We start from the raw sequence: 22188 nt of genomic DNA, 5'->3' as shown, positions 1-22188 counted from the left end.
TACGTTGTCTTTGCCCTTCACATATATAATTTTAAAATCATAAGACTGCAGAAACAAAGTCCACCTCGCAAGTCGGTTATGTAATAACTTACATGTGAGCAAAAAGCTTAATGCCTGGTGGCCACTGTAGACTCGTATATGTTTGCCAAATAGATAATAATTAAATTCCTTGAATGCCGACACAGTAGAAAGGGCTTCTACCTCTGTGGTGGAATATCTGCGTTCACATTCTGATAGTGTGCAGCTAGCAAAATCAATAACTTTATCATTGTCTGTGCCCCCACCTTCGTCCAGCTGAAACAGACAGGCTCCTAATCCCGAAAATGAGGCATCTACCGCTATACAAAAATCTTAGCTCATGTCAGGATGTCCTAAAATATTGGGGTTTACCAAAGCATGTTTTATACTATCAAAATGAGCTTGGCACTGTTGCGTCCAGTTCCATTGTTTGTCCTTCTTTAATAGGTCTATTAATGCAGGGCTATTGAGTAATTGGTTCGGAACGAACCGGCGGAAAAATGAACACAAGCCTACGAATGCCTTTAGCTGTCGCTTTGTGCAAAGGGCTGGAATTTTTTTTTATCGCTAATAGTTTCTCAGGGTCAGGCGTTATCTCAGCGGGCGAAATTATGTGACCGAGAAATTTGATGTCTTTTCGTACAAATTTAGATTTCTTAAGGTTCGCTGTAACACCAGCTCCTGAAACCTTCTGTAACATCCTGTCTAAAAGTTCTACATGTTCATCCCAAGTAGGTGTTGCTCTTAAGATGTCGTCTATATATACTGTGAGTTTGTCTAAGAGGTCAGGCCCTAACGCGGTGTCGAGTGCAGTGATGAAAACACAATCGCTCCCGTTTAACCCGAAAGGCAAAACGCAATACTGGTAGGTCCTGCCTGCAAATATGAATGCTGTGCGTTTCCTACTTTCAGGTGATAGAGGAATTTACCAGTACGAACTACGGAGGTTGACACTACTTAAATATTGTACTCCGTCGAACCACTGCCAATTCTTCCTCTAGGTTTTCAGGTCGGGTGGTTGCTGGAACAATAATCTTATTGATTTCCCTGGCATGCAGAAAAAGTCTCGCCGATTTATCCGCTTTCTTTACTGCAAGCAATTGACTCCAATATGGCGATATGGATGGGCCACTGCCTCTCTTTGTGACCACGGTATGGAATAAGTGTTTCTGCAGAACGTGTCGTGGGGCCGGACATCCATGCGATATTGATAAGTTCTAATAACTCCAGGTTTCTTGTCGAACACGCGTACATAACGTAACAATACACTTCTGAGGTCGTCCTTTTGTTGCTGAGATTCCTGTGCATTCTGATATTTTATCCTCAAGATCGTGCTGCTCTACTTGCTGACACCACATTTCGTTCGAGTCATGGCGTCAAAAGGTGTTGACTTTTAAAATTTGAATGTGTATAGCTTGACAAGGCTTGGCGTTGCTACTTTTGACTTTTATCAGATCTACAGTACAGTTCTTCCCATTTATAAACAGATAACACTTCCCAGTTTTTAGGTCAATTTTGGCACATTTTTCCTTCAACAAATCCATGCCAAAAATACACCGTTCCGTCAGTCCTTCCACTACTAGAAAAATTGCCTGAAAAACAATACCTTCAATTTGTATTTCGACCATGGTTTGTACCTTAATTAATTTAGATTTTCGAACTATGGCTCCTAATATCCTGCAGTTCTGCACTGGATAGGTCAGTAAAGCTTTTTGGCTGTCAATCTCTGTAAACAATGCCTTCGACATACCACTAATTTTTGCGCTAGTATCCACAAAGGTATGAGTGGGTATTTTTCCTACTATAGCCTGTATGCTAGCTTGCACTATACCAACCTCTTCATATAACTGTGGTTCTCCCTCATTGGTTAACATATCACGCATGTCCGTTTCATCTTGATATCCTAGCAAGTTATTACCATGGTAGCATGGATCGACCCCACGGCTATTCATGGCCAACATTGGGGAGCATGAGGCCACGTTTAGTTTAACGCCCCATTATTATTGTTTGTAGGTGTTTCGTTCGTCACTTCTATAATATTCACCCGCGACGTTTTGTTTCTCCATTGCACATTGCGATCAGGATTTTGCCCTGAATTTACAGGCGTAATGTTACTTTGAGCTTGGGACTGATGGTGTAGATTGCTAGTCGGGTACTGCCACTGCACATTTCGTGGGTTAGCCGTCTTGTTGCTAAATTGAGGCTGAAAATTACTGTGAGCATTACCCCACTGATTTCCGTTATCGTCCCTATTCCAGTTTCGCTTCCGGTTACCGGAATAGGCAGAGTGGTTTCTTCCCCATTTTTTCTTTTTCTTTTAAATCGTGGATTAAAATTTTGGTTATAGTTGTTATTGAAATTGCCTTCCGAATTCGGTCCTAGCATATGCGCTGCTGCAGCGGAATCGACAAAAGCCGGTCGTGACTCAGCCGAGCATGCTACATTGTTGACGCCATGCTGCGGCTGGCGCTGCGGAGGCTGGTTCATACCAGTCTTCATCAATTAAGTCAATAGAGTCCAACACAGATAGAAAATACTCCAAATTGCTTTCGGGTACTTGTACTAGCTTTTCCCGAATATTTGGCGGTAGTTTAGCTTTCAGAATGCGTAGGATGTCTGTGTGTGTCACTGGTTCATCCCAGTATCTTGTTTTATTTAAATATTTCTCAAAGTACTTTCGGAGTGATCTAAATTGTGGATTATATTGTTCAGGGTTGAATAAGGCTTTTCTTAATCTCTCTTGCACGCCATGTGACCAATACTGTGAAAGAAGCGCGTTTTCAAACTGTTCTAATGTCTGACAAGTTTCTGACATTTCCATCGCCCATAACCCCCATCGCCTGGGATATAACCCGTAACATATTGTATTTATGACAAAATGGGTTCAGCTATGTGCTGTTTCCTTCTTTCGTCATGGTGTCGTTGGTTACCGTACACCTCATAGTTTGGTGAATACACATGTACATTCGAGGTAGGATATTCCCTGACCGCACTATCGCTCTTACCTGTGGGTACGTTGTCAAGTTCCTCTGCTGCATGTTGGTTTCGTTCGTTAATTGTACCACGCTTCCTGTTTAGTTGCTTGACTATTTGACTCTGCCAAGTTCGTAAGTTCAAAAAATGGCTCTGAGCACTATGGGACTTAACATCTAAGGTCATCAGTCCCCTAGAACTTAGAACTACTTAAACCTAACTAACCTAAGGACATCACATACATCCATGCCCGAGGCAGGATTCGAAACGGCGACCGTAGCGGTCGCGCAGTTCAAGACTGTAGCGCCTAGAACCGCTCGGCCACTGCGGCCGGCACCTCGTAAGTCCTGTGTCAAAGTTTTCTGTGTCTAGCCCATGTCAGTTTGCAGTTTGCAGATGTGTTTTATGTAGTGTATACTTGCCCATTGAGTTACTTATTGCTTTTTGTAGCTCTGTTTCTAGAGTACGGTTTATGTGTGTCTTTTCCTTTAAAAAAGTCCTCGAATTGATGTTTTGTCAAGTCCTCAGCTTCCTGCATTTTGTGTATTGAGCTCGGTTTGCTGTACACTCATGGCACTGAAATTTTCAGTTAACTTATGTGATTTGGCACATCCAAAACTGTGGTTTTCAGATTATCAATATCCCGATTCATACAGTTTAGATCTTCAAGCACCACTTCTATTACCTAATCCACTACCTCTTTTTTTTGTTGTGTTAGTTGTGTCGTCAGGTTATTGTGCATTTCAGTAAGGGTTTTTGCATCACTGTCTAGCTTGTTCATTTGGTCTGTTACATTCCCTGTCTGTGCTGTGACATTTTCTATCTACGTTGTGACATTTTCTGCCTGTGCATTGATTTGGCCTGTTACATTATTTATCTGTGCTGTGACATTTTCTATCTGTGTATTCATTTGGACTGTTACATTTCCTATCTGTGTTTTTTTTATATATATATAATTCCTGTACACCTCTCAACAGATATCATTTCGATGTGGTTGCACCTAAAGTACTATATCGCTGAAGCACACAAGCCACCCCATGTGAGGGGGATCCTCCAACATATATCCTCATTTATACCCCAACATACATCTCGCGAAATGCCCACGACAAGAATATTCGAGAAATTAGAGCTAATACAGAGGTTTACTGACATTCATTCTTCCCACGTGCCATTCGCGAGTGGAACAGGAAAGGGGGGTCAGGTACTGGTACAAGAGGTACCCTCCTCCACACACCGTCTGGTAGCTTAGGGAATATGGCGTAGAAGTAGAAAGGCGTTACACCTGTTATGTCAATGTTACCAGTCAGTGTTAGTAGCACATCCAAAAATGTCACAGTTATTCCTCTATAAACACTAGTTAGCTACAGTATTGTGGCAGTTACTGAAAGAGTGCGATAAAACTCACACTCGACGTCTAAAACGCGCACTTAATGTAAAAAATAAGTTTACATGTTGCATTACACATTTGTCTTCTATAATCCTTCTCTGGACATACCAATTATTCAGAATGAGATTTTCACTCTGCAGCGGAGTGTGCGCTGATATGAAACTTCCTGGCAGATTAAAACTGTGTGCCGGACCGAGACTAGAACTCGGGACCTTTGCCTTTCGCGGGCAAGTGCGTGAGTCGTGCTTGGGTAGCACGGTTGATAGAGCACTTGCCCGCGAAAGGCAAAGGTCCTGAGTTCGAGTCTCGGTCCGGCACACAGTTTTAATCTGCCAGGAAGTTTCATACCAATTATTGATTAATAATACAAACATTTCGGATATGGAATTACAGCACTTTAAACCATTATGGCCAACGTCTTTGCATTATGATGAATGATGCTGGTCGTTATAATATTTTTGAAAATGGCGTCAAAAGTAGTTCGTATACTTTTGAACATGGAGATCCTTGGGGCTGAGTGGCTGTTTTGTTTTAGTGGCCGATAAATTACTGTGTAGCGATTGGGGATATAAATGTGTATATGCGACAGGGAGATAGGTGGAACTTATTGATACCAAGGGTCTTTGCTAATGAAACTATGTATCAGGTTGCTGATGACTTAGCATCTCTCTTCCGTGCATAAATGATGACGTCATAGAATGGGGCGTGGTTTGTGACATCGTGGGTACGGTAATGAACTGCGAAAGTAACATTAGAACGTAAAGAAAGTGTACCAAGTTCCCCATAGCAATACTGCTGACAGGCCTACCCAGAGTTCCAACCTGAAGCTCGTGGAACACCTTTGGGATGAGTCAGTACGTCGACTTCGCTTTCCAGCTCCCAACATCACTGGCTCCTCTGGTTTCGGCTCTTGGGGAAGAACACCTGCCACTTCTTCACAGACATTCAGACACCCACAGAAAGTCTCCCCCGCAGAGTTAGTGCTGTCTAAAAGCAGAACATGGTCACATCCCGTATCACTGTCCATTAATACTTATGTCATAGATTATAAAAACGCGACCATAACAGTAAAATTATACAGAGACTTTCCGACAGATTTCCTTCGGTAGCATTATCACAAAAATAGCGGAAAAAGAGTAAAGGAATGAATATTTAGGCTTAACGCTCTAGCGACGAAAATATCGTTATAGACAGAGGACTTTCTCGAATAGGGCAAAGACAAAGCGAAACATTGACTCCACAATCTGACCCTGTTGACCACATGACACCGACTAATTGCCGTTTCATACTTTGCCATATTGCATAGTATAGCATCATTTCGATAAAATGTGGAGCGTATTGTGAAACTGAAGTTGTAATTTATATGTTCTATATGTTTCATGAAATTGTGATTGTAAGCAACCGGTGTTCAGTAATATATTGACATACAAATGCTGTATTCTTCTTTTGATCTGTAATTGTCATGTCTGTCTGAACGTCCATAAGAAACAGAATATTCCATTTTCTTCTTGCATTGCGTATATTACATCACATAATATCTTTCAGAGAGTCTCTGTTTAAGGACTCGCATGCATACAGAAAATTAAATTACGCTTTAGGAAATATAGCTACTACATGTTAATGAAAGTGATATAATGCAGTTTCAACAGTAGACTGCTGGCTTCTTCGCTCATTTGCAGGCGGCAGCGCCTGTGTGTTCTCTCACATAGTGCCTCTTCAAAATCTAATGGTGAGCAAGAAAAGGCTGTCTTTCTCATTCATCAAGCCACCTGAGGTACTGAGGTCTGGAGGTGTGTGCATAATACATTTCACGATTGTGTGTGTGTGCGCCGGCCGCGGTGGTCTCGCGGTTCTAGGCGCGCAGTCCGGAACCGTGCGACTGCTACGGTCGCAGGTTCGAATCCTGCCTCGGGCATGGATGTGTGTGGTGTCCTTAGGTTAGTTAGGTTTAAGTAGTTCTAAGTTCTAGGGGACTGATGACCACAGAAGTTGAGTCCCATAGTGCTCAGAGCCATTTGAACCATTTTTTGTGTGTGTGTTTGCTCACAAATTCTTGATATGGAAGTACTGTATTGTCGATAACCTCACATATTTTTGACAAATAATTCAGATAATTCAGCTACCTTTGAACATGGCGCTAAATTCAGATCGTTGCAATACTTGAACATGAGGAAAATTTCAAATCGTTTAGTTACTTTGGAACATGACGCCAGCTTATGCAGTTCAGATCATACATATAATTTTGAATATGGCAGGTGCTTACTGATAGGCTCTTCATTTTAATGACTGGTACGATTCTGCACTGTGATGGGGTATTTCGTTTTAATGACTGGTTAAATACTGCGCCACCACTGGGAGAGCACCAAATGTTCATGTCTTTGTGCATATAAATGCATATATGTGGTTGTATATGTAAATATGTGTATGCATGTGTGTGTGTGTGTGTGTGTGTGTGTGTGTGTGTGTGTGTGTGTGTGTGTGTGTGTGTGAGTGTGAGTGTGTGTCTGTGCGTACGTCCTTACATATTTTTCGTAAATAACCTATCTACATCTGTATCTATACTCTCCATACCACCATGATGTGTTGTACTGGTTATTAGGGTTTCTTCCTGTTCCATTCACATATGGAGGGCGGGAAGAATGATTGTTTGAATGCCTCTGTGCGTGTAATAATTATTCTAATCTTATCGTCATGATCCCTATGTGACCGATACATAACAGGTTGTAGTATGCATTTGGATTTATCATTTAAAGGTGGCTCTTGAGACTTTGTTAATAGACTTTCTCGGGAAAGTTTATGTCTGTCTTCAAGAGTCTGCCGTTTCAGTTCCTTCACTATATGTGTGCCACTATCCCACAAATTAAATAAACCTGTGACCGTTTGTGCTGCTCCTCTCTGTATACGTTCAATATTGCCTGTTAGTCCTACCTGGTAAAGGTGCCACACACTTGACCAGTATTCTCGATCAGGTCACACGAATGATTTGTAAGCAATCTCCTTTGTAGACTGATTGCACTTCCCCAGTATTCTACCAATAAACCGCAGTCTACCACCTGCTTCGACCACGACTGAACTTGTGTGATCATTCCATATCATATTCCTACAAGTGTTACACACACGTATTTGTATGACTTGGTCGATTCCAACAGTGACGCATTGATCTTATAGTCATAGGATATTATGGTTCTTCGTTTTGTGAAGTGCAAAATTTTACATTTCTGAACATTTAAAGAAAGTTGCCAATCTCTCCACCATTTTCACATCTAATCAAGATCTGATTGAGTATTTATGCAGCTTCTTTCAGGTAGTACGTCATTACATATAATTGCGTCATCTGCAAAAAGCCTGATTCTACTATTAATATTGTCTGCAAGTTCATTAATATACAATAGGAACAAAAAGGGTCCCAACACACTTCCTAGGGGCACACCCGGAGTAACTTCTACATATGACGATGACTCTCCATCGAAGATAGCAATGCTGCGTCCTCCCTACCAAAAAGTCTTCAATCCACTCACAAATTTCACTTGATATCTCATATGAGCGTATTTTTAACAATTAACGTAGGTGTGGTACTGAGTCGAATGCTTTTCGGAAATCAAAAAATACAGCATCTAATTTATTGCTTTGATCGAAAACTTTCAGTATGTCATGTGAGAAAAGTCGGAGTTGGGTTTCACATGATCGATATTTTCGAAATCCATGCTGGTTGGCAATTAGGATGTCATTCTGTTCAAATTAACTCGTTATGTTTGAGATCAGACTATGGTCCAAGAAACTACAACCAGTCCATGTCAGTGATATTAGACGGTAGTTTCGTCAATCACTTCTACTGCCCTTCTTGTAGACAGGTGTGACCTGCGCCTTTTTCCAACAACGGGGCATGTGTTTCTGTTCGATGGATCTACGATATATTATAGTTAGAAGAGGGGCTAACTCAGCCGCAAATTCGCTGTAGAATGTGACAGGGACTCCATCAAGCCCAGGATCTTTGTTCAGTTTTAACGATTTCAGCTGTTTCTCAGTACTACTGACACTAATACATGTTTCACTCATCTTTTCAGTGGTACGAGGATTAAATTAGGGCAATTCTCTTGGGTTTTTCTTTATAAAAGAATGTTTGACACTGGAGTCAAGTATACCAGCCTCTTCTTTGCTACCAGCAATTTCAGTTCCTGTCTCATTCACTAGGGACTGAACACTTTGGTGTCATTAACAACCTTTACATACTACCAGGATTTCTCTGGGTTATGTGAAACATCACTTGATAATATTTTTCTACGGTAGTCATTAAAGACATGACGCACTGCGCTCTTGACAGCCAAACGCATTTCATTCAACATCTCTTTATCTATAGCTCTACGTTTTGTTTTACACCTATTATTGCAGTAATCACTGTTACTTTAAAAGGTTCTTTAAAGTGACTGTATACCAGTGAGGTTCCCTCCCATTACGAATTGTTCTACTGGATACATATCTATCCAGTCCATGGTCAACTATTCCTTTAAACTTGAACCAGAATTCCTCTGTATGCTCCTGCCCTGTGCTGAAAATTTGAAGTTCCTCATTGAGATATGACAGTACTGATTTTTTATCTAGTTTCCTGAAGGTATATGTCTTTCTGCTTGTTTTAGCTGTCCTTTGTACGCTGTTAATCATTTTTGCTACAAACGCGTCATGGTCAGTGATACCAGTTTCGATGTGGACATCATGAAAGAGCTTAGGTCTATTTGTTGACATTGGATCCAATATATTTCCATCATGAGTGGGGTTATTAAGTATCTGTGCTAGACAGTTTTCAGAGAAGGCATTTCGTAAGGCTTCACAGGATGTCTTATAACGCCCACCACTAACAAAACTGTAATTTTTTCCATTAACTATTTGATAATTAAAGTCTCCACCGACTATTACAGTATGACTGGAGAACGTAGAAGTGCACTGAGGTTTTCTCTAAAATTTTCGCTTACACCGGGAGATGAGCCTGGTGGGCGATAGAAGTATCCAATTAGCATTTTATGCCTACCCCTAATACTGAGTCTTGAGCAAGCAGTCTGACATGCAGCTTCTATTTCTACTTCGGTGGATCTGAGATTATTGTCTACGGCGACAAATACACCACCTCCATTTCTCACTTGCCTATTCTTATACACTAAAATTTCCCGCCAAAATCTCACTTCTATCAAGTTCAGATTTCAGCCAGCTTTCTGTACCTAGTATTATGTGAGCTTCATTGCTTCTCATGAGCGCTTCAAACTCCGTCGGTTGGTGGCGAATGCTTTGGCAGTTTACCATTATGCTGTTAGTAGTCTCACCTGCGGGATTAATTGCTTTCGATCTTACACTGATACTTCTGGGTTTTTACAGCTATCGTTATGTGGATTGGATGGAGAGTCGCCTTGTGTGCACCCCACACACAGATACCTTAGCTGCGTTCTCTGATGTGTAGTGCACACCTGACCGATTTAGGGTGACCCAACAGTTCCCAAATCTAAGGCGCAACTCCAGGAAGTCGCAGCCTAGCTTATCACAGAACCTTGCAAGTCTCTGTTTCAGTTCTTACACGCGACTCAGAACCAAAAGGCCACTATCAGTTCTGGGAATAATGCTGCAAATTGTGAACTTCGTTGAAACTCCATGAGCAAGGCTGGTATTTCAACCTTATAATGCAAATATGTGCTAGTTATGGCCTCTTTAACATTAAAGAAAACCATACCATTATACACTTAGCACAGCTGAGCTATTTCCGAACACTTTGCAGTTTTTTTTTTTTTAAATTTCATACCACCGCTGCCCTCGATGTTTCTAAATTTCTCACCACTGCCATTTTGAATGTTTTTAAATTTTCCATCACTTCCATCTTGCATTTCATAAATATCCTACGACTGCCATCTAATAATTTCATATTGCCGACAGATTGACTTGATTGATGTAATGGTTTGTGAAGTTAGTTGCCCAAGTCTTCTTACATCGTTCTACAAATACAATGAAAGATCAAAAATGTATTACACAAGGTAAGGGTCTGAAACCGTATACATTGACATGAGTTATTTGTTCAGGATAAAGATCAAAAATGTATTACACAAGGTAAGGGTCTGAAACCGTATACATTGACATAAGTTATTTGTTCAGGATAAACTAAACATTTATATTAGAAAAATTACGAACAAGTAATTTCGCGGAGAGTATAGACTAGTGGACGATACTATTTGGACGTCTTGGTGTGTTGCACGAGCTACACTGGAAGCCATACATCCCCATATGAATGTCCCGCAGAGCCTAATGGAGCCTCCATCTGCTTGTCTCAGGCGCACAGTAAAGGTATCAAGGAACTCTTTCCCTAGAACCCGACAGATTCACTACCTCCCATTGGCATGATGAAGAACGTATCGGGATTCATTAGATCATGCAACACTATGACACTGCGCCAACGTCCAGTGCCTGTGGTCTTGTGCCCTTTTCAGTCATAGCTGCCGTTGTAGAGGTGTTAACACTGGTGCAAGCATGGGTCGTCGGCGGCAGAGGCCCATCGTTAGAAATATTAAGTGCACTGTGTGCTCGTATTCTGGCCAGTATTACAGTCTGATGTTAGTTGCCGCGCAGTTAGCCACCCGTTCTGCTTTAGCAGTCTGCGCAGCCTACGACATCCGACATCTGTAATGAGCGGTGGCCACCAGCCCCACGACACTGGACATGATTTCACCATGGTTTAGTTACGTATTGAAAACACTCTCCACAGTAGTCTTTGAACATCCGACGAGTCGGGCAGTTTCCGAAATGCTCGTCCCAGACCTCTGGGCCATCACGATCTGCATCCGTCAAACTCATGTAGATCGTGCACCTTCTCCACTCTACACACAGACAGCACACTCACTGATGCTACATGCACCGTACGTGTGTCTGACTAGCAGTCATTCCTCGCCATGTGACGCTGTAATCACCTGGACGGGTTTACATCAATAGTACATCGGTGGCCATAATGTTCTGATTGATCAGTGTATATGTACTGCACTGTAAAATCGTGCACTTGACCCATATGGGGAAAACTGAGATATCTCCCTCCGACAGAAAAACAGATCAAGTTAGATGACTGAGCGAAGTTCCGTCAAAAGCGTCTACTGACAAGGTGAGTACTTGATATGTGATCTGAGGTTTTCCCGGCGTACAGAAATCCTGAAAATTTCTCGGGTATTCAGCCGGGTAGCATCGTCCAAAAGGCGCCATATTTCGGTAAGCCGACTTCTTGCCATCTTCAGGCGTTCTGATGGCAAGAAGTCTGCTTGCCGAAATATCGCGCCTTTTGGACGACGCTACCCGGCTGAATACCCGAGAAGTTTTCAAGGTGAGTACTGCTAGCGAGGTGCCAAGGCGATTTCTTGATGTCGTCATGCAGAGAGACCAAGAGTACAATAGTGTTGACATGGCATGAAAGTCAAACCCAAAGCGAGTTTATGACCCGGTTATTTCACACCCAGGCCATGGACTTCTTGTGGCTTACGTGATGAAAATCGATGAGGTAGGGAAGAAAGGACTGGCCAAAACCATATAAATGGCAGATTAAAACTGTGTCCCGTACCGAGACTCTAACTCAGAACTTTTGCTTTATGCGGGAAAGTGCTCTACGATCTGAGCTACACAAGCACGAGTCAGAACATGTCTTCACAGTTTTAATCCGCTAGGAAGTTTCGTATCAGCGCACACTCCGCTGCAGAGTGAAAATTTCATTGTGGAAACATTCCCCAGGCCGTGGCTAAGCCATGTCTCCGCAGTAGACTTTCTTCCAGGAGTGCTAGTCTGCAATGTCTTCAGGAGAGCTTCTATGAAGTTTGGAAGGTAGGAGACCCAGGTACTGGAAGAATTAAAGCAGTGAGGATGTGTCTTGAGTTGGGCTGGGGTAGCTCAGATGGTAGTGCAATTGCCCACGAGAAGCATAGGTCCCAAGCTTGAGTCTCAGTGCGGCACACAATTTTAATGTGCCAGGAAGTTTCAATCTGTTAGTCCTATTTGGTATGTGTCCTACACGCTTGAGCAATATTCTAGAACAGGTCGCACTAGTGATTTGTAAGCAATCACCTTTGTAGACTGATTGCACTCCCCAGTATTCTACTGTGGGTTCCTGTTGAAAATATTTTGTACTCTCTACCCTCTACAGTTCCTAGATGTTCATAAGAGGAAATGCCGAATAACCGGTAGTTTCTGGATGTCATGTGGTTTTATTCGTTTTGTTTCTCTAAAATTTCAATGAAGATTTCTGTGTAAATTTCATGTTTCAAATCGATATATTCGTTGGAAGACTTGGAAATTTGCGTACATACAGATAAATATCGCAGTGAAATCCTCAACATCCAAAAATATTTGTTAAAAAGAGCTTGCGTGTATCACTAGTAGGAAGCGTTTCTGTTCCCTGCTACTTGATTTCTATGACGTACTTATAGAAAGAAGAAGTTAAAAGAGTGTCACAAGTTATCATTAATTATTTATTGTCAAGTTTGGTTAGAGAGAAAGAAAATATCCAGTCTTACAATCAAAAGGGTGCGTTTGTTACGTGGTAGATATTTTTTAATATCACAGTTGTACTAAATTTTATTACTCCAGTTAAAAGAATGACACTTAACGTACCAACAACTTGTACTGAATTGTTACATTCACACAACGCTTAAATCTGATGTGTGTTTACGACGGTAGCAGGTTCAGCCAGAAGGTCATGTACGGCTCAAACAAGTTTGTTTTAAGGCGAAGAGGTCTCGTTATCTCCAGGTAGTATGGGGTAGATTCGTCGTACTCCTTCCACGTCTCCGTTAGTAGCGAAGTCTGTTCCGGCGTTGGATTGCTGAAACGACATTAATTACAACATTACGTTACGATTATTAATTTAGTGATGTGCTAACAGCTAATACTCTTCACATTATTTGAATTTAAGATAACGAAGGCGGCTGGCAAAGTTTACATGAAGTTTCTGTATTATGAGGATGCCACTACAATATAGCCTTTTCGCCCGATAATGACGCCGGTGTGGAGATCGAGGCAAGAGCAACCTAACGTTCACAAGGCTTCGTGTAAACGTGATGTTATTTTGACGTCACACGCTGTATCGAAAACGTAAAGAGCTGTCTATTGACTTTCGCGATCGTTTGGTTCAGAGCCCGCGAGGCGAACGCGACGTCCAAAACAATAACATTCACTTTAACTGGAGGAGGTTACCTTTTATTCTTTACTGCAGGGTTACTAAGTGACAGCGCTATTATTGCATTGAACTCTCGTGGCCGTTACTGGAAACACGTGGTGACATTACAATGAAGAAGTACAGTCGTGACCAAGGAAAATACCTCGCATTGTGAATGATTTCAAGACAATTCTCGAAGTTGTTCAGCATGTCCTCGTGAAATATCACGATAAAAACTCGCGATAAGCAGTCCGAAGTACACTCACTTCCAAATCCAATAATATTGTGGTCGGCTAATACATCGTTTATGAATGTGTAAGGTTTTTCTTTCTTGTCAACTGGGCTGTGCATAAGTGAGAGATTAATGTGATGACAAATTTTAATTCCGAAGCTTTTGAAAAAGTCGTATTAAGTATTTTTCCTGAAACCCATTCATCAACCCCGAAAGTGAGACGATTAAAAAAAAAAAAAAAAAAAAAAAAGGATGAAGCCAGTCAGCATTCAATCCAGTAAAGTGTGTTGTGTGTCTTCAACACTGTTCATTAACATGTCTCAACAAAGAAAGTCTGAAAACGAGTTTTAGAAATTGGCCTGTAATTAGAAAGCTTGGGTAGCCATTCTAGCAGACAAATTAAAGCAACAGTTCATTTATCTTATGTACCATGAATAAATGCACTTTTGAAACACCGAAACATTAAGATTTCTCGAGAAGACGTCGCCAGTGGTATAATTTGTTGTATTTTACCTGAAGACGCTTGTTTGGAAAAGACGTCTCCTAAAAGAACTAGCTCGTAAATTGTCTTTTATGCACTTTATAGATGGCTGAGACTAGGTTCTCCTTTAATTCTGTTTTCTTCTCGTAGTTTGCTTTACCAGATGATCAACACGTGAGTATTTATGCTCAGTGGCGTGTCTCTGGTTGAATCTGTAAATTATTGAGACTTTGTATACATCATACATTACAGGAGGAGAATACTTCTATTAGCTTAATAAAGAAATCCCAGAAGCTATTAGGAACGCTAAGACGAAAAAAAAGTGGGATAAGGCAGAACGCGAACCACCTTCATAGGTACGTCATTTTGTGACATGTAAGTGTAACAGTTCGTACCAAGACTGACGTCTTTCAATAGATCTTCAGTGTGTCATTGCCTTGAAATACCATACTTCCAGAGCACGCAAGTTATGATACGAAATTACGAAACCTAATATCCCAAGCACTGAACAATGAATGTTAATGAAAGTTGGTAGCAGTTGTTGCGGTCTTCGATAAGCACGTATGACGTCAAAATGACATCATATATGCATAAAGTCGTATGCACTGTAGGTTATCCGTGTACTCAGTGTCGGGCCCCGCTCGCGTTCAAATGCGGTGCGCATCACAGACGCCACAAGGGGCGGCAGCCGTAGGACACACAGTGGCGACAAGACTGAAACCCACTGCCGAGGCACCGGCTGCGCCCACATCGCCTGCAGGATTCCTCCAGCCAATCACTGCCAGGCTGCTGCCTTTAAATAACGCCAATCACCGAGCCAGGTAGCCTGCTGCACCACTTCATCCTTATTTCACCTTTCGTGCACCTCCATGCCATATCCATCTTCTACTGCCGGAATTTCAACCAGTTCCCCCTCCTCGACAGTGAAATCCGTCCCGAAATATATCTCTCCTATCAACTCTAATCGCAGCGTTCACCCTCACACCATCCTTCCACTTTACCCTTGCCTCTTCCTCAAATTGGATGACTTTTAGTCACCACCTGCAGTTTAACAGGGCCCCATAGTCATACTCATCCATGCACCTTCATCATGATAGTTGTTTTCATGCATCAGCAGCATCACCATTACACCACTGAATCATCCACATTCATCAGTGACTATATTTTAACTGGCATAAAATCGTCAAACAAGTTTACAGAACTATCCGTATTTTCCAGATATGTGTTTTCTACAGATACTAAGTTTCTAGCATTTGTAGCCTTAGAGAAAACCTTTGACAATGTTGACTGGAATACTCTCTTTCAAATTCTAAAGGTGGCAGGGGTAAAATACAGCGAGCGAAGGGCTACTTACAATTTATACAGAAACCAGATGGCAGTTATAAGAGTCGAGGGACATTAAAGGGAAGCAGTGGTTGGGAAAGGAGTGAAACAGGTTTGTAGCCTCTTCACGATGTTATTCAACCTGTATATTGAGCAAGCAGTAAAGGAAACAAAAGAAAAATTCGGAGTAGGTATTAAAATACATGGAGAACAAATAAAAACTTTAAGGTTCGCCGATGACATTGTAATTCTGTCAGAGACAGCAGAGGGCTTGGAAGAGCAGTTGAACGGAATGGACAGTGTCTTGAAACGAGGATATAAGATGAACATAAACAAAAGCAAAACGAGGATAATGGAATGTAGTCGAATTAAGTCGGGTGATGCTGAGGGAATTAGATTAGGAAATGAGACACTTAAAGTAGTAAAGGAGTTTTGTTTTTTGGGGAGCAAAATAACTAATGATGGTCGAAGCAGAGGGGATATAAAATGTAGACTGGGAATGGCAAGGAAAGCGTTTCTGAAGAAGAGAAATTTGTTAACATCGAGTATAGATTTAAGTGTCAGGAAGTCGTTTCTGAAAGTATTTGTATGGCGTGTAGCCATGTATGGAAGTGAAACGTGGACGATAAATAGTTTGGACAAGAAGAGTATAGAAGTTTTCGAAATGTGGTGCTACAGAAGAATGCTGAAGATTAGATAGATAGATCACATAACTAATGAGGAGGTATTGAACAGAATTGGGGAGAAGAGGAGTTTGTGGCAGATCGGATCGGTTGGTAGGACATGTTCTGAGGCATCAAGGGATCACCAATTTAGTATTGGAGGGCAGTGTGGAGGGTAAAAATCGTAGAGGTAGACCAAGAGATGAATACACTAAGCACATTCAGAGGGATGTAGTTTGCAGTAAGTACTGGGAGATGAAGAAGCTTGCACGGGATAGAGTAGCATTGAGAGCTGCATCAAACCAGTCTCAGGACTGAAGACCACAACAACAACAACTTCGTTTATCATCCGTTTTCACGCAAAAGTCTTAAACATTCCAGAATGAGATTCTCATTCTGCAGCGGAGTATGCGCTGATATGAAACTTCCCGGCAGATTAAAACTGTGTGCCGGACCGAAACTCGAATTCGGGACCTTTGCCTTTCGCGGGCAAGTGCTCTACCAACAGAGCTACCCGAGCACGACTCACGCCCCGTCCTCACAGCTTTACTTCTGCCAGTTGGTAGAACACTTGCCGCGAAAGCCAAAGGTCACGATTTCGGCACACAGTTTTAATCTGCCAGGAAGTTTCAGTCTTAAAAATTGTTCACCAACATGTTTTTTACAAAAATCATCTGTTCTTGTCATCTATTTTATGTATTTCAACCATCTCTTAAGTACATGTAACGTTTAGTTGAAGAGCGGTTTTTGTCCGCTTCGTGTCCGCCCCCTTGGTGGGAAATTGAAATAACGGTAAATAAAAACAGAAATAAAAAAGATAGCCAACGGAGAGTTTCAGAGTCAACGAATACGGTTCTTAGTTCGCCGCCCTCGGGATCGTTTTGACGACGGCATTCGAAGTAGTTGTCGACTTTATTTTTGGACATGTTAGCGCCAGGTTGTTTGTTTAGCTTTGTATGTCGACTTGGCAGGATGTGGTACGATATGCTCTAAATAATATTTGTTGTGTACAGAGTAATGAACTTATCCATTATTGAGGATATCGCAGTTCATAACAACAGCGATTCACACTGACATTGGAGTGCATTTTAGTAATAAATTGATTTATTACTCCCTTGAAGTAGGAACTACATGCACATATTATGGTTTATCGTATAGAAAAGAAAACTTGCTTTTTTGCAGCTAAGTGTTTTATTTGTGTCTACCAAATATGTTTAGCCTCTTTGTGGTAGAAATTATCAGTGGTCTGTAATGTAAAGAAAATAATTTAATTGTACTTATTTTATTACGACAGCAGCAGTAATTCTTGGCAGCTCGTTTAAACTATATACTCATTTACAAATATATGGTTGAGTCTTCCGTTGTCAAAGATGAAATTTTTCCTATCTATATGAAAAACTATAAAGCATTAATTCATGCAGCAGCTGAGGGTATAAGGCTGCAAGCATTGGCAATCATACAGATTGTAAAATTCGGTGCATGTACGAGTCTCGCATGCGTGTATGTACGTCCCACCTCTCCTCCTAATCCACTGGAGCCATTTGAACCAAACTTGTACATATGTCTCTTAATGTTAGGCAACAGTTGCTGTGGGGGTAAGCACCACCTACCTATCACAGTTCAGGTGATAAGCGATGAAATGCGTTTAACGCTGCCTCTTCATGCATGACTTTGAGCATATTTCTCACACAATATCCACATAAGCCGCTGACTGTACCTACCAAATACACCAGTGCGTCATATAATTGAAGAGATGCGGTGACATAAACACTGAGATCCTTGGGAAAATGCCGCCTCATGCATGAAGTTTAATACGTTTATTCTCTACGCCTAACACGCTCCTACAGTCGGCTAAACTTAAGGAAATTCCTGACACGTGGCAACTCTTTTGACAGCTTTGAACTGAGAAGCACAGACGGCTTTATGCGAAAACAATAGCCGTGTATAAAGTTATGATCAGGAGTAGCCGTAGAGACGTTTACAAAAGAGGATTATAGACAACAGCCCAGCCCAGTGTACAGAAACTGTAGGCTACAAACACAGTTCATTTTTCTTTTCGTTTCCAATAAAAATTGGGAAAATTAATATTCAGAGTAACGGCAACGATGATTATGGTTGTTACTCCATAAAAAAGAGTTTAAATTTTCGTACTACCGGTCTTAATCACTGAAACTTTTTACTAACCATTTATGATTTAGTAAAATGTCTTTGTTCGTGCGACACACATTTAAATGATGTGAAAGTTTCTGTGTGTTGAACCGAAATTTCAATCTGTGACCTTTGCCTTTCTGGAACAAGTGCAATACTGACTGGGTCATTTCACGCAGCTTAGTCAGTAATACATACAATCGCTCACGAAAGGCAGACGTCGCAGCTTTGAGTCCTTGTCCGACACAGTTTTAATGTCCTGCGAGGTTTGAAACCAGCGCACTCTCCACGGCAGACTGTTTAATGATTTTGGAGCTCAGCGTCCAGTCGATGTGGAAGTCATTTGCGACTGATTAAATGTTGAGTGCTAGTTGATATCGATAGTGAAGGCGAATCGATAATAGTGAACTCTTGGACGCAGGTAGCCTCCAAGGACTGCGCTCAGCTGCACCCGGGTATAATATGTGCATAGTGAGGGGTTTTAGTTCAGTGATTCATTTGTCTCGGTCATCGGCGATCAAGTGGGCTGTCCACGCACCCTCTGTTTTTACTTTGCAGGCAGCAGCTGTGCTGAGTTTAGAAGTGAACGGTACAACAGTAGGGTACAACCATGCCCCATTAGCGAGAAAGTGCTTCTGTGGAACAGCTTCAATCGTCTGAGCTAGGTAGCGTTGTGGGCCCACTGGAAGCTGGATGGACGTATCGACGGATTGTTGCACATGTTGGGCCCAGCATATCGGTGATGCATCGCTGCTTTCAACAGTGGTTCCCAGAAACTCCCCACACCTGCAGATCGTGTTCTACTCATTCGCGTTGTACAGACTCACGTAAAGATTGACGCCTTGCACCCAACATGCGGTGGCCGACCGAACATCATCCAGCGACCAAATCCGGGGACATGTAGCACCTACTTTGTCAGCAGGGACCATCGCGAAGCATCTGCTAGCACCAGGATTAGGATCACGTGTGACTTTGGCCAGACGTCCACTGATAGCGCGACACCACCAAGTATGGCTACTCTGGTGTCGTGAAAGAGTAGGCTGGAGAGTGGAATAGCGCTTTGTTGTCTACAGTGACGAGAGTAGGTTCTGTCCGTATGCGAGTGTATAGTGTAGGTCTGTTGAGGTATGTATTCCAGAGTGTATTCGCCCACGACGCACAAACCCATACCATGCATCATGGTGTGTGTGGCCCATCAGTTATAGCTCGTAGTGATACTTGATGTATCTGCAGGGTAACGTATCTAGTGAAAAATACACCGTATAGTCTGCTATCCACATGGAACTGCCATTTATTCGGCAGGAAGGTGATGTGTTTTTTTTCTGGACGACAATCCACGTCCATATGTGGCCGCTGTCACGCACTTTGTGAATTGCAGCAACTGCCCTGGGCGGGCAGCAAGATCACCAGATCTCTAGCCAGTTGAACAAGAATGGGACATGATGTAACGGGAACTTACGAAACATTGCCGAATTGCGACAACAGGTGCAAGATGCCTGCGAAAATCTATCGCAGGGTGCCATTCGACACCTTTATAAGCGTTTGCATGCGAGAATACCCGCCTGCGTTGCAACCAGAGAGTGGTACACTGTGTACTGTGTACAGTCTTCACTGTGTCAAGTGTGTTTCATTTCGTCTGAATTTGTTGTCATATGCTCCTACAATATAAACTAGCTATTGCGCTTTTTCTTCCAGTGCAGTACCGTAATTAATCAGTATTTTCTGTGATTTGTACCTTCACTTTCCATGTGCTCCCGCATCCTGAATACCAACTGTTTCGCGGTTGAAGTTTATGGTAAGGAAAAAATTTCGTACTCTTGAGAATGTTGTTGATGCCACCTGGCAGCTATGAACCTGATAAGGAACAATTCACCTAATGGCTCCTTAATACTAATGAACCTTGCAATCTGCTGTTTTTTTTTTTTTTTTTTTTTTTTTTTTTTTTTTTTTTTTTTTTTTACTACACGTTTGGAATGTATTATCGCGAGACTGACTGAAGACACAGATTTGACAACATTCTTTGTTGGTGCCCAGAATTAAGGCCATTCGTAGGTTATCAACATCACTCCAAGAAACTTTTAAACATTATACACAATGAAACTACCTAAGAAATAATGATTTGCATCTCGGCACATGATTTTAGAGGTACTTTCGGAGCGAAATAATAATTAAAAATCAAAAGAAAATTACTTACTCATATTTGGCAAAATTAGCCCACATTTCTATCATCTGAGCTCTGATAATACCTCCATCCGAATCAGGATCCAGAGCCATGGGCGATGTGAACATGTAGTGCACATCATCGGCATGTGCTGCTCCTAAAGGAAAGAAAAAGAATGAAAATACCCAGGTAGACTTTTGTTGTTCCAGTTGTATAACTAACTAAGCACGTAGTAAAAAGTAGTTTAATTTTTTAGATCTGTCGCATAATTTTGCTTTTATAACACCAATTTCGTTTCAGTAAGGATGACAGTTTTAGGAAGACATCTTTTTCAGCATTATCGATAGGGTATGCGGATAAATTCCGTGAGGAAATTTTCGAAGTAAGCTAATGGTTTGGGACGAAGAAAGCAAGCTAATTACGTCCGTATAGGATCTGGTTCTAAGTGCCACCGCAGTTATCACACAGGTCATTGGATCTAATCCAGTGTGGTCATAGTAGTTGTTGCCCATTGTTGATATTCTTGGGTCACCTTGTCATTAGATACAGTATATCTTTCTTAGAACAACAATACTGTGAAATAGTGTAAATATATACATTGGCCTTAATTGAGTAATTAAGATTTAATTAAAAATAGTTATAGACATTATTTGAGTATGAAACAATGAACATGTTTAACTGTGAAATTCTCGTTAAGTTCACGTAATTGGGAAAAGTCTCATCTGGGCCCCTGTTCACACGTTCTGCACACAGGATTCATGTGGTGATAATCCTCCACGCCGCCATGCCCCCAATTTCGGAAAATTGAAGTTTTGGTCCAGAACGTGTTTAGCACATTGTAGAGACACATACACGGAAAAATGACCGAAATTACTCTCTCTGCTATTCATCTTATTTCTGTTTGCACTGCTGAGTGACTGTTCTGAGGTTTAAGGAGTGTTATAGCTTGCAAATCATTTTTGTTATTCTATAATCAGCTAATCAAATAAACATAGCATTTGCTGTGTTGCCGGCTATAGTACCGTATTTATCAAAATTTTCCAATATCCTTGAATTATTAACTCAGCCGTGATAATTATACTGACGGTAGTGCCGCATTGTTGGTTTCTAAGAACCTCGATCGTTCAAGCTGGCATTTCCTTTTTCGTCGTCATATTCGTCACCTTTTATATTTTGGTTTTTAATTGGTATACTAGCGCAGTCTGTTAGCACAATAGCATTCCTGCCGTTTTAACGTGTGTTTTTCAAGCGCGGTGGTAGTCGTAAAAATATGAATTAGGCTTACTAGTCCGACGACTAATTTTTTCTTGTTGACATTACATCGCAAAAGCAGTTCGACAATAGTTCCAAGTAACGTTCTTGTTTTTATCAATACGCTGGAAACTAGAGTTTCATACGAATATCCTCATCTTCTGTTGGGTGCTCACGTCATATTTTTGTTCAATAAGGAAGCAATCAGTAAGCATTCTTATTTTTCTTTCGTGAATATTTGCAATTATTTACATATAATTTCATAATTCATGATCCGTATGTGTCTTTAGCTCTAAATCTATGGAGCGAACAACAGTATTACCTAATTTACAAAGGAGTATAGCTCCTCACTTTCCTCTGCTAACACACCAAATGAGCAAACGAACTCTTGA

The 22188-nt window shown here is 41.4% G+C and overlaps 1 protein-coding gene across 1 annotated transcript in view; it reads right to left on the bottom strand.

Moving 5' to 3' along the window:
• Window positions 1-12838: 12838 nt before the first annotated feature.
• Window positions 12839-22188, bottom strand: part of LOC126236937 (cholinesterase 1-like) — an 84209-nt gene continuing 74859 nt past the window's right edge. Inside the window, exons 10-11 of the mRNA XM_049946627.1 lie at window positions 20579-20702; window positions 12839-13205 (exon numbers count right to left, since the gene is read on the bottom strand). Of these exons, the coding sequence (XP_049802584.1) occupies window positions 13049-13205; window positions 20579-20702 (281 nt within the window). The 3' untranslated portion in view covers window positions 12839-13048. The remainder of the gene's footprint in view (window positions 13206-20578; window positions 20703-22188) is intronic.

The sequence above is a fragment of the Schistocerca nitens genome, chromosome 2, assembly GCF_023898315.1.
Source record: "Schistocerca nitens isolate TAMUIC-IGC-003100 chromosome 2, iqSchNite1.1, whole genome shotgun sequence".
Classification (NCBI taxonomy): Eukaryota; Metazoa; Arthropoda; class Insecta; order Orthoptera; family Acrididae; genus Schistocerca; species Schistocerca nitens.
This window is presented reverse-complemented; position numbering and strand designations above follow the sequence as displayed.